General features: G+C 29.9%; 1 protein-coding gene across 1 annotated transcript; it reads left to right on the forward strand.

The window, feature by feature from the left end:
* Positions 1-9,070: 9,070 nt before the first annotated feature.
* On the forward strand, positions 9,071-14,002 carry LOC108569507 (retina and anterior neural fold homeobox protein 2-like). The gene is made up of 3 exons (XM_017931078.1): positions 9,071-9,314; positions 12,755-12,978; positions 13,396-14,002. The coding sequence occupies exons 1-3, from the start codon at positions 9,188-9,190 to the stop codon at positions 13,792-13,794; spliced, it is 750 nt and encodes a 249-aa protein (XP_017786567.1). The 5' UTR covers positions 9,071-9,187; the 3' UTR covers positions 13,795-14,002.
* Positions 14,003-14,370: the final 368 nt, after the last annotated feature.

Genomic DNA, 14,370 nt, shown 5'->3' on the forward strand with positions numbered 1-14,370 from the left:
GTGTTTTAAGCATATACAAATTAAATTATTATTTTTTTGAATTTATTCTTGAATTGAAATTGTGTTAATTAATATAAAAGGTAAACGCAAGATGCCTAAGTTATTATATAATTATGTAAAACAAATAGATGACGCTATAAGTTATGTAACTATGGTTGCCGAATCTGATTAAGTAACACAGAGGTTCCCAACTTGTTTGTTCTCGAGATCGATTTTTTTTATTTAAATAAAAATATGTCTTAGTTTACTAGCGATAATTTCAAAATCATTACTTTTTTTGATATGTTACAAAAATAAAACTAATGATTCTGAAATTATCTTTTAGACTTTGATTATGGAATAATTTTGGATTATTTTAGATCGTTGTTCAGTACTGCTGTTCAGTTAAAATGGCAATATATTAAAAAAACGGTTACAATTGTATTCAAGTTTATGTAGACTAATAATAATAATAATATGTATTGTAACAAATCATAATACATACTCAAAAAAAAATACATAACAATAAAATGAAAATAACAAATTGATTTGCACAAAGGGCTATTAACCATATATAGACTATTATTGTGAATTACTTAAGTAACAATCATGAACTTAAGTCATTTATTGCACTATTCTCCTATAGGTGGCGCATACGTTGCTAAAATGCAAAGGAACTACATTCAGAAATATTATTAGGCAAATAAATTGATTTATTATGACAATTTTAAAATCGCTTTAGATAATCTGTAAACAAATTTAAATTATTTTACGTTTCTCCTCCACCTAACAAATATTTTTATCGCAAAATCATCGACATTATGTGAAAACAACTAAGATTTACACTATTAGGAAATAACGTCGATAACAAAATTATTATATAATATTTTAAACAATAGAAGATTGATATTATAAATAGGACAAATGTAACATACTAAACCTCAAATTACATACAGTGAAACCTCGCTTAATTCTATGTGTTCTATTTTGCAGTCATTTTTCTTACAATTTGTTTTGCTCGTTAAGCGAAATGCTCGTTATTAGAGGTCTCGTTAAGCGCGGTTCCACTGTATACTATTTACCAATTATATATATATTTTGTGTGACGCTAATTTTTATTTATTTATACGTTTTTATAGACTCTAACATGGACCAAATGACAATCAACCTAAATAATTCTGCCCAATAATCTTTATTATTCCCTTTTTCATGATATGTTATAAAGATATTCAATGTAATAAAAAAGAACAGTGTGTGTGGTTAACATCAAATAAAAGTCTTATTTGAGTTTGTATCCTTGTTTGATCTGTATATTTCTGTTTGGTGTGATGGGAATGTATAGGATGCGAATGATGATGACGATTATTATTATTATTCGGGCGCTCTGGGTTAGCTTAAGCAAACGCAATAATAGAAACCCCTTCGATAATTAATTCTTCATTAAGCCGCCGCCGAAGGCCCCGGGAGAAAACAAACACCTAAAGCTAAACTAAGAACCAACAAGAGTTTATTACATTGATTTGTCGCTCCGAAATCACCGCCGCTGCCGACGCCACCGCCACTGCCTCCGCGCGCAGTGCAAATAACGCCAGATAAAAGGGAGGAAAAGTCTTAAATATTTATCCGCCTAGAGACGAAAGTAAGTTTCGGTTCTGATTCGCAACAACATTTTCATTTCATCTACAACAAGAATACGAATATATGCTTTAAATAATTCAATATCTTTAAAATGTAATTTTGGTAGATCTTTTGTTACTTTTCAAGCATAATCTATTTAATTTACTATTTTTACGCGAGATTTTTTTCATGCGTAAATTACAACTGTATTTATGTGTTGTTTTTTATACGCAAACTGAAAATATAAATATATAAAGTGATCCATTATTTCCATGAACGTGTTGCAAAAACGCATTGCTGCAAAACAGCATCAATCTACTGCAGATACTGTTTGTAAAGCTCTTGAATTAGCCAAATAAATGGAAAGTGTAATTATAGATATTGATCCAAACATTCAAGAAGCCTTCAAATTACGATAAAATTGAACGATATGTTGCAGCGAATATTAGCAAATTTGTGAAAACTTAGAGAAAGGAAGTAATGACAAAAATCATCCGATACAAATTTACATTAATAATGAAAATGAAGTCAAACTCCTATATATTTCAAGCGATGAAGATGATGAGTTTGTGGCAATTAAAAAGAAATGATATAATTATTTTGAGCTATATGAAGCAGATATGTATTTCCAAAATTTATACTAGCTTTCATTTCCATTTTTTTGTTGTACTTACAGACTTTATTTACGCGATTTTCATTCGCATAGAAAAAACCACGTGGAACGAAAAATCGCTTAAATTCAAAGACGCCTATATAAGAATACCTCGCATAGCGCACTGTTTGAAACCGGACTAATCGAGGATTTTAAAATAATATAAATATAAACAGAACAAAAGGAGACTGTATTGAAAAATAAAGCTATAATCTAAGTATAAAAAGGTGTAGTATTCTTTTAGAATTTAATTCACTAAACTAAAGTGTTTGTGAGAAAGTTCAAATCTTTTTCTAACTTTATGGTGTTAGGAATTTTAATCTGTACTACGACTGCTACAAATAAGTCATTGAAGGCGCTTCATGGATATTTTCAAATTTCCTTGTATTAGGGACAACGAAGAACTGGCCGTCATAATGAGCATTCGCCAATGGTTAAAGTGTTAGAATAACTTTTATTATCTTGATATAACTTTATTGACGTTAAATTTTTTAAGTAAATATTAACAATACAAAAAAAAAACATTTTAATCTTCATCTGATTTACATCAATTTTCCAAACGTTAACGTAAATATAAGTTGAAGTAGAAGAAAAAAATAACATGAAATACATTAAAAATGAAGTTATCCAGATGGCTCATGTTTCAAAAATAAGTATGTTAAAAAAATATATTGAATGCAGAAGATGGTTTTTCAGAAGAAGATTTAGAAAACCATGATAAAATGAATGTTAATAACCAAACATTTAAAAATATGCTAAAATGGCATTGAAAACGTTTTCTTTTTTTTAATGAAAATAATCCTGATTTTGGACAAGTGAATCAGTCAAATGGAATAATTCTCTATAGACAATTGGAAGTAAAAAAGGCAAAGGCTCAAACAATCAAATTTCGACTTTGTATTAAAAAAAAATATGTCGTATAATTTTATTCACAATCTGTTCATCAAAGTGAACATTGAGTAAATTTAAGATCGCGGTTGACATTAAATGGATAATCTTTCCCGGTGGATAGTTATGATGATTTGATTTTTTTTTTGTCTTGTAGGTTAACTTCAGTAGTATATTGATGCTTTGCGATTCCACTATTTCCTTTGACTGTGAATCTGCTGCAATCCTTAACACTGTCATTGTCCATCGACTTGGCTGAAGGTCCATATGCCGAACCTCATTCATTTCACTGTCCATCTGTGATGAACGATGGCCATATTGCGTCAAGCCACAAAGAGCCTGGCTTGACCAGGATTCGAACCGGTGCTCACAAAATCGTGGGTAGGGCGATTTAACCATTCGGCTATTAGTCGCCTTTATTTAAATTAACTATTGATTTAATAAAACTTTTTTGGCTATAGTATTTTTAATTCTGAAAAACGAAGTACGAACGCATTTTTTATTTGAGGTATGACTACTTACAAAATGAATTTTTAATCTATGAAAACTATTAGTTGCAATGCTAACCAAGAGATGTTGCTAGTGGTTCCAGGTACAAGAAAAGAATATGTTAAATGTGAAATATGTAAGGCATTTGAAGACTATTTAGAAAATATCCATATTAGTATATATTTTGAACACAGACTCACATATATTTACACGTACGAAATTCGTTAATGGAAATTTATGAACAAATATATTCTTGTTAGTAAACAATACATATTAAAAAATAATATATACATAATTGTTAATAGTTAAATAATTTCTTTGCAGTAGATTATTATAACGATTTAAAAAATTAAGCTTTTATCTAAACTTTGACAAACGTTAATTTACTACGATATTTTCAAAAACTAATTTAGTTATTGTATTACTGTCAAAATAGACTTTAACATCGGTGGTTAATTTCTGTTATATAATATGTTTTTAACTACGTTTGAGTAAATGTACTTTCAATGTATAATTGTTATAGGTGTTAATTATGTGTTAATAGTTATCTAAAGAGGAATTTAATGAGTAAATATTGTTTGTCCTAAACTAATGTTCATCTTTCACAATAATGTAAATAGTATTTGTGATTGAAGTTGATTGTATTTTTCGAGAAAATACAAACAACCTCAAAGTTTTGCTATGTCTTTTGTCAAAATCTATGTGAAATTAAAATTTCAAATATATACGAGCCTATACAAATTGAATAGTAAAATATTAATTACTAAAAAAGTATGTTGTTTTTTGTTAATATCTACAATTACAGTTGTAAACAAGTTGCAAAAATTGTTTTAATTTTTTGTATGTATTTTAGAAATATCAAACTTGTGCCTAATAATAAATTGGCTTGAATTACTTACGGCACTTCAAGCAAGAAGCTATTTTTACTAGCAGTAGCTCGATTTTTATATCAGAGCAATTTAAAAAACCGCATCAGTCACACCAGTAATAAATTTTCGTCGAAGTAATGTCAAAATAAGTATAAATGGACAAAAAGTCATTAGTCCATCGGTTTTCAGCTATTTACAACCCACCTATAAATAAGATAATCCGAAAGGACATATATATTGAGGTAGCTTAGAACCTACCAAAAACCCTCAAGAACCACACACTTTTATATTCTTACCATAAAACTCAAATAATTTCATCCGATTTATATAGAAATGATTGTAAAATTAATTTTAAATTTAGTATTAACGTTTTCTCTTTTCTTAAAACTGAAATAATTTCAGGTGAATTTACTATTTATATTATTATTAGAAAACTGAATATAAAAGGAAAATTAATTAAACATAATTGACATTGAGGTTTGTAATGAAACAATAATCATCAATAATCATTCATGGTTAAAAATAATAATATTTTATATTTAAACTTACCGCAAATCAATTTTATTTTGTATATTTGTCAGTTTTCGATTTTACTAAGACGATTATAAAATGAACAATATTTCAAAACAATTTCTTTTATAGTTAGAATGATGTAACAAAACCATTTTATTTGCTGTTAATAAAAATCAATGCAACATATAACAATTCAGATATTATCAATTATTTTGAAAACTAAATATTAATTTCTATGATATTATTTCAAGCCTTCTAAATCCAATTTTAAGATTCAAAAATACATATCACTATTATCCTTTTCTTGGGGAAACCTTTATCTGTTGTATTGTGAGTACTTAAAACCCCAAATTGCTGCAAATCTCTTTAAAAGTGTAAGTTAAGAACACGAAGAGAAACACCAGGAAAAAATGAAATGTGTTCGGCCAAGTGCGATGAAGCTGCTCTTTGTTTAAGAAAACATTGTACAGGTATACACTAAATCGGATTACTATATAGTAATATACAGTTGAAGGAAAAAATGTAAACTCGAAGATCATTAAATCAGGTAGCGACAAGTACATTTTAGATTTTGGATTAAACGAAAATGGTACTAAGCTTCTTGTATTTAAAAAATATATATTTTTTAGTAAATACAAATGTATTGTAGTTCAAGCTAAATAATTTATTTTTTATTAAATATTAATTAGGTTATCCGCTAAGTAAATAATATCTGAATATATCAGAATTGTTTAGAACAATTGGTTTTTGTAGATAATCTGAAAGGTTTGGATTAAGTTATTAAGATGAAAGAAAATAAAGTTCATTTTAAATTTTGATACTCATGTATTACTGGAATGCAAAAAAATACTACCAATAACTATATTTTGTTTATAAAGAAATTTCTTTAGCTAAAAGCCTTGTGCTAATAATGATGATAAAATCAAGACATTGCAATAGTTTGGAATCTGTGGATATTTTTGTTTTTTTACAATTTGTCTACTGATAATAAAATTCGACAATATACAAAGATTGGTTGTGTTATTATATAATTATTTGTATTTAAATCTTCTTAAATTGATTATATTTTTTAGTATAATGGGTACTTGAAGTTTTTTTTTTAATTGTAGAACAATACTTGGCATAGTGCGATTTATTTTCAAAAGAAAGTAAATTTTAACTGAGTAAAATAAAAATAAATATATAAATGACCACTTTAATTCTTCTGTAGAGGAAAATGTGCTGTTACTACTTATGAGTCAAAAAGGCCCGATTATTAAAAAAATTAAAAAAATAGAACAAATTATTGATTTTAGAATAAACACATATTAATTCATATAGTTTAATTAATTTAATAGAATTAAAATTGTTTTTTGTTGGAAGAATTTGTTCTGTTTCAACAGATATTTTAACCTAATGATATTTTCAATTCTACTCTTGATATCAGCGATATTTAATATACAATAAAATAAACGCACATTTTCATCCTTTTTTTTGGTATTTTAATTCACAGTATTAGTCAGGTGTATAAGAATTATTGATTTGTGTTTTGGTACATGGGAAACCAAAGTTATTCCACTTTGAGATCAAAATATTGATGATATTTCAATAACGCATTTGCTTACACTTTGACCCAAAATACACTCAGAAAAATGCTCTAGAAAATACTAGAATAGCTAAAAGGTCAAACAACACAATTAAATTACAATAGAATTCGAATGAAAACATATATCAGGTGGGTCACTATGGCCCATTAGTAGTACTTACGAATTAAATTAATATGGTTTTAAAGTCCTCGATTAGTCCGGTTTCAAACTGTGGCGAAATCGCTTTCTGTACTTAGATTGAGTTCTTCGTTTATTCATTTTTTTTCTACGATATTTGAATTCCCGCATTTAAATGAATTATTTAAATATCTGAGAAAATTATTGTAAATCATTATTCTGAGAAAATGGAAACGCTGCAATCCTATTTTCGGTTCCTAAACTCGTAGGTATCATTAGGGGGATAATCTTCTATTTGCAATTGAGACCCTGTAAACTATACAATAGTATTAGCCTCAGCCTGCCTCCCATCTTTTCTAGCCAGATTAGTAAGATAATGGTCATATTGACAATAATGCCATTTCACCACCAAGGCAAAAGAACTATTGCTGTGAAAATATTTCTAAATAGTTTTTATTCTGCATTAAAATATATTATAAATATTTATAACTATGTTCTAAAAAATGATAAAAAATATATTTTATTGCAGAAAGCGTAAGGTAATAAAAAGTATTATAAATTATGTTATTTTATATATAGATAAAAAAAAGTTTCCTTACCAATTACTATTAAATCATAAAAATGAGGGCGTAAATATCTGTGGTCAATATCTCTTTCTAACAGTTGAATTATATCGTATTTTTCATATAGAAAAAAAAAATCAAAAATATGTTCACACAATTTTATTATTATTAAATGAATTAATTAATTGTATTTTATTATGGTAATAGAACTAAGGTATAGAAATTCATTGGATTTTACAATGTAGTAAGTAAATACAATGAAACACTTTTTTTTTAGTAATATATACATTATAATTATTGAATTTACTATTATTATATGCTGGGTAATAATACAGCAACAAAGTGTACAAATGTATTTTAAGAGCAAACACGGTGATACTTCAAAGTGCTTACCTTTTTATAAGAATTTATTATAAACAACTTAATTAATTACTTATTTTTATTTGATTATTGTAACAATAATAATATTTGTATTATTAATATATCAAGTATATTAATTTAATAATTAATTAAAGCGTTGAAATGTCAATAGCCCTTTGAAGCAGTTAATATTTTTTGTTTTATTAATTAATATTGTAATATTTTCATAGTTTAGTTTAAAAGAAAAATATATTTATATATTTATGATTAAAATGTCTTAAGTACTAGCATATTTATGTGATTATATCAAACACACACCTAAATACTTGTTTGTACTTTAATGAGTACATACCTACATTCAAGTAATACTTGTCACTTCTGTATAGTTTTTTTTAATGCTGAAATAAAAAGAAAAATTGTATTGCAGAATATCATGAAATAAGTTTATAAAATAATATTGTTACTAAATATATATAACAATTGATCCGTTTTGTGATCTAAATCACTATAATTCACGTATTATACGATTTAAACTTAAAATTGTCTGACTTTATAAAAAACTGCCAGATATTTTCTAAAATTACACACACATAAATATAAATTCAACAAAACAAAATAAATTGAAAAGAAAAAAAAAACAATTTTAAATTCAAATTTAAACCCAAAATATTTTTGTGACGATTTTTTTTTTAGTTTCTTTTTTTGAGAAATCAATTATTTTTTAGTTGACAAAAAAAACTACAAAATATTTTATAGAAGAAAAAACATACAAATAATAAATTATTATTGTTGGCGTTGTTTGCGCAAACCGCCTTGATTGTTATTATAATATGCACACATATTAATAACATTGAATAATAATAGGGAAAAAATATGGAACAAGTGTGTTTGCAAGTGATAATAAATGTTATTAAATTATTAAAGTCATATTAAACGCGGTCCGATAAGGACCTAATAAATAAAGTACTCTTCATTAAAGTATTATCAGCGTCATGATCATCGTCAATAAAACACCTGATTAATTTCCCATCCTAATGATAGCCACATCGTTCTCCCCTACGAAAAAAAAGAATAACGCATATTTAGAAAAAAAATACAAGCAGATCTTCAAACAACCAGTGCAACAGTATTTATATATACACGTGTAGTAATTGAAAAGTGTTAATATGTATCTCGTAATCTCTGTAATAATAGTAATAATGGCGATGGAAATGTTGATGACGCCGATGATGATGATGATAATAACACGAAACGATGATGATTACATTGATGATAATAATAATAACGGCAAGAGGCGGCGTGGTTTAACCCCCACCACGCGCCGTGCGCACGCCTAATTCTGCAAATCCACTGTTTCGATTGGTTAAATTTCTGTGGGCGGAGCTACGCGCTATTTAACGACCAAGTGGACGGTACAGACTTCAGTTGAATGCAAAGAGTGCTTCGAATAGGTCGTACTTACTACAACTCGAAGAGATCAAGAAACACAAAGTGATTTTTCGGACTCTATATAATTGTGCGTTTAGTTTAAACTATCAATCAGTGAAGTTATTCATGATGAGCATGTCGCAGCAGCAGAACCAAGTGATGGGCTCCGAAGAAGTTAGGCCTAGGGCCGTCTACACCATAGATCAGATCCTGGGTGTTTCGAATTCCCCGCCACAACGGAAGAACAGCCAAGGTAAATAAACAATTGTTCGCGACATCTAGCGTTGCTTTCTGATCAGTTGTGAGGATTTTTTTTTATTTGGGGGTGTTTTGACCATATGCGGGATATGCAATTAGGTCCTTGTGCACGTGTTTGAAGGCGAAGAGGGGACGAACTACGAGTGGATCGCACAATTGCAACCCTAATTATATTACATTGTAACGAGCTGCAGGAAATATCATTTTTTTTGTGCGTTCGCCTCGCTCGCTCGTTACCATTCAATGTTGTCTGAGTCATAATTGATATCCTGCAACAGGATTTCCACCCCAAAACGGATAATTATCTTAATTTTTGCATCTCCATTATCTACGCAAAACATTTAAAATAATTAGAATAATTCACATAGAAAAAAACAAGTTATAAATATTGATTGAAAATGTATCAAACTAATTTTCTAACGCTTCACAGATGTAAATTCGCACAAACATATAAATTGTAATAAAAACCCAAGTTTACTATATTTAATTAACATTCATCAAATATAGTAATTATCTACTTCAAAATTTAAAGAACTTTTAAATCAAATTACAATTATTAACATTTGTACATTTGTTTCATCAACTCAATTCTTTTAAATAAAAAAATTGCTTAAAAAATACAAATTCTAATGTAGTTGTATAAAAAAACTCATTTCTTTGATTACTATTAAAATTATTTCTATTTTTTTTATTTATACTTTTTGGGCATTCAAAAATTTCATCAATAAATAGAAGACAATTTCGCACTAATATGTTAAAAATATGTTTTGGTATAATTCAAGTACTGCGAATTTTTTTGGTATTTAATTACTTATTTTTTTATAACAATTATTAATAAAATATAAATGATCGGAATAGAAAGTACGAAAATGCATGTCTGTTGTTGTCTGAGTCATAATTGACTCACAATAATAGCAGACTTTCACCAATGCAAAACCTTTGAAGCTAATTACAATAATTCGCATTGAAAAAAAAAACATGACAACACAAACTAAACGGTATATCTTTTATATAATTCAGCAATTACGTAATTAATTACAAAACTGGCTGGAAAATGCGAGAAAATTATGCGAAAAGCGAAATAAAAGAAAACTGCAGTTGTCGAAAGCAATTAGTCCTTGGTGCGAAAAGACGCGAACCTTTGAGTAATTAAGAAGTGCAGCGCGTTAACAGCGAAAACAACGTAAAAGAAGGAAAAATTAAAAAAAAAGAAAGCCAACATGCATTTGAAATAATTACTAGAAGCATTAGCATATGTTGAAAAAAATAATAATAGAATAAAAAATTAAAGAGGCACACGAAGCAAAAACGTATAATAGCTTTTACAATTAATGCACCGTTAATTGGAAACTAATTTTATGTATAATATTTGTGGAACAAATTAACGCGCTATTTCTCTTTAAACCGTCGGTGATTAATTTTCATTTAGCGCCGCTTAATTATTTTTAAATAATTACAGTCTCGCTTTGATTGATTGCCTCCCTTTTACGTTAATTGTTTGATTTTGGGATCGGGCGTAATTTTAATTATTGCCCGAGAGTCGTTTCACTTACGATTTTGAGACGACGCTGATGGAAGTATTATGCAACTTATTATATTTTCTTTCCGACATGTAAATTAATGATGGACATTGAAAATAACAAGAATGTCTATTTCAATTGAAAACTTAACTTAATGTTGATGAGTTGCCTGAAAAAAATATTGGTAATTATTAATTATATTGCAGTTAAATGATTAACGATATTAGAACATACATTTATTATTTAAACACATTTCATTATTAAGAAAAAATATTAAGTTATTAGCACTTTGACCAGAAAAAAAATATAAAGCAAAATAAAAAAAATCAAATATTAATCCTTTAAGGAAATAAAATATGAGTAACAACAAATAAGTAATGACTTTTGTTTCTATGAAAGTCTTTAATGTTTATAATGTAAAGAAATAGTGTTAAATTAATGAGAAGTAGAAATTACATTTTAACAATGTGTGCAGAATATTATGTTAGTACGTTGTGTATCTTCGACATTGTAAAGTTAATGATAAAATACCTGGATGTGATTAGAAAGTATTATTTTGTATAGGTAGTTGAAATCCTCTTAATTCCAAACATCAACTTTTTGGTATTGGCGTTTCGTCTTTTGTCGTTGTTTATTTGCAGTTTGAAGGGACGTCGCCCATTCGAAGGGCTTTCGATGTTGGGCAAAGGGATTAAGCGAAAAATCGCCGGAGCGTAAGAAATGTATTAAAAGGAGATTAAAAAATTGCGCCCAACTAATTGAGATGTTAATGCAGGAATCAATAATGAAGAGCGCGTGTGCATCTGCGAAAGTACGTGCACTCGAAACATGGCTTTCGAATGATGATGATGATGGTAATAGGGGTGGCATTTGGGGGATGAAGCGAATACATTTTTATATGTTGTATGTGTTATGCGTATGCATGGATGGGGTGGCAGAAGAATCAAGTTTTAATCGAGTGGCATAGTCTATTAAAGGAACTTTTTACCTGCGCGCATTAGTTAATCCCTTGTTAGGTGCCCTCCCTTTCTCTCTTGTTCGTTCATCGAGGATGAACAGCTTAAAAAAACTGTATAAATACTCCGGCCCTGCGGATGGGTCGGAGGGAATCGTTGAAATGCCTACATTCGTTATTTTGTTTCCCTTTAATTTTGCTTGGTTGATAGCTTTGCACACAACCACATACACACGTATTGGTTTGTATGCGAGTGTGTGTGTATATATATTTTCTGCAAATTGCCCCATGGGTCAACTTAGTATTCATAACTTGGGTCCATTTATTTAGTTGGCCCTGTGTATGTATGTGTGTGAGTGAAGCGCATTTACAAAACGCTTTTGAGTCCTCGGTCGAGTTTAGTTTTGATTCATTTATGCAGATTTCAATGGCAATCTAAAACTTCGTACGTACAAAACGCGAACGCGAACGTAAACACACGTTAATCGGATTTTAATTAATATTATATAAGCTCACAAAGCGCCAAAAATGTTCGGCCGGAAAAGCGAAAGAATCTGGACACGGTTTTGCATTCGACGGGGATTATTGAAAGGGGATGGAAGGATGGAGCTTGAATATGTTTTGTTCCGAAGCCCACTTGAGACGTGGAGTGGATTACCGACCATGTTAACTGCTTGTTTTAGTTTTTTTTAACTTTTTTTTTTGGGATGAAAAAACTCAATTATATGTGTTTATTCGATCCGCTTTGTGAACGCATGGTTTCTTTTATTTATTTTATTTTATTATTGATTGTCTAATTTCTTTTAGTTGTTTTAGTTGCTAGTTGTTTCCATTATTGAAATACATCAAAATTAAAAAAAAATACTTTAATCAATCAACTTTTAGTTTTCGAACTATAGTTTTAAATTATTTAATGTGTTGAATATTTCTAATTTTGCATTTATTTTTTGTTTATTGCAGAAGCTGATTCAAAATTAGATCCGGTTAGCAGTGAGGGTGAATTGGAGGGTGGTGATAATATGCTTGGGGAAACTAGGCCAAGGAAGATCAGAAGATCCAGGACCACCTTCACGACATTCCAGCTCCATCAGCTGGAGAGAGCTTTCGAGAAGACCCAGTATCCTGACGTTTTCACTCGTGAAGAGCTTGCGATGCGTTTGGATCTGAGCGAAGCCAGAGTTCAGGTTAGTAGTACATAACGATGATGATCCAAGTGGTGGATGTGAAGACGCATTTGCGGGGGAAGTCCGCGCTCGGAAAAGGTTAATTGCCTTCATGGCCGGATTGAATCGGATAATGGAGAATGGAAAACGTTGAATTGCATCTTAATTGGAAACAATTTTGATAATTAATCCCGGCCCTCTGCAGGGAGACGGGCGTAAGTAGCGCGCGCAATTGGCCATTGTCACCGACAATGGGGGTAATCGGAATCGGTTCCTGCGTGGGCCCCCAACCCCTAACTCATTTAAACATCAACGTACAATTTCCCAGCTAATTGCCACCCCCTTTCGACCGCCCCACGACCCTCTAGAAGGGGTGTGGAAGCGCGACGCAGACACAGAAATTTGTAATACTCATTTTCTTTCTTGTTATTGTTGCAGGTTTGGTTCCAAAACCGTCGCGCCAAGTGGAGGAAGCGCGAGAAATCCGGTGGTCGCGATCCAGGATCTTACATGCATCCATCCGAGCAGCAGGTCCTGCCGGAATACGCCATACATCCGCATCTCGCGTTGCCACCGAACGAGCACTTCTGGTCGGGTCTTCCGTTCCCAGCGCCCATCTTCAACCCGGCCATCGGTTTGCCGTGGGCAGCCAAACCCCATCACCTTCATCTACCCTTCCAAGCGCTCATCTCTCAGTACGTTCTCGCAGGGGGAATCCCCCAAATGCCAACGCCGCCTGAAGATCGTTCGAGGAGCGCCAGCCCTGAAGACTCACCAATCAGGTTGCAAGCTTCACATGTCCATTCACCGCAGACTTCACCCCATCTACGTCCTTAAAAACACATACACGTATCAGAAAACACACGTCACCGATAATAAATTACATGTATTATATAACCCAATTAATGTGCAATCCTCAGTCAACTCATAAACGAATAAATTGTATTTTTTTTTGTTCGCGACGTGTGACAGCGTTGGAAGCGAAATGTAAAAAAATAATTATGTGTTTTAATTACATATATATATATATAGATTACTAATTTATTATTTGTATTATTGTATTTTATAATTTTAAATGGATAAGAATATATTTAGGTTTAAGATTAGTATTATAAGAAATGTAAATAAATTATATTTAAGCTCCACACAAAAATATATTGTTTTAGTAATCGATACATTTTCCATCCTCTTCAAAATGTAAATATTACATCATTATGAATATAAAAAAAATGTTGGAACATTCCAACTTATTAATTCTAAAAAACACATTAAACAAATTCAACATATTATTTAATTTGTAGTAAAAATATATGTAAGTGTAATAAGATTAATTTATATAAAAAAATCATTAATATTAAAAAAAATTAACATATGTTGAATCTACAATATACAAAAATAAGGTAAGTAAAGTAT

The sequence above is a fragment of the Nicrophorus vespilloides genome, unplaced genomic scaffold, assembly GCF_001412225.1.
Source record: "Nicrophorus vespilloides isolate i.1.1-1 unplaced genomic scaffold, Nicve_v1.0, whole genome shotgun sequence".
Taxonomy (NCBI): domain Eukaryota; kingdom Metazoa; phylum Arthropoda; class Insecta; order Coleoptera; family Silphidae; genus Nicrophorus; species Nicrophorus vespilloides.

Excerpts from the sequence above, each read along its gene's own strand:
- LOC108569507 (XM_017931078.1), top strand. The coding sequence starts at position 9,188 with ATGATGAGCATGTCGCAGCAGCAGAACCAAGTGATGGGCTCCGAAGAA. Across the intron at positions 9,315-12,754 it reads ACAACGGAAGAACAGCCAAG|AAGCTGATTCAAAATTAGAT; the intron begins GTAAATAAACAA and ends TGTTTATTGCAG. Across the intron at positions 12,979-13,395 it reads TGAGCGAAGCCAGAGTTCAG|GTTTGGTTCCAAAACCGTCG; the intron begins GTTAGTAGTACA and ends TTATTGTTGCAG.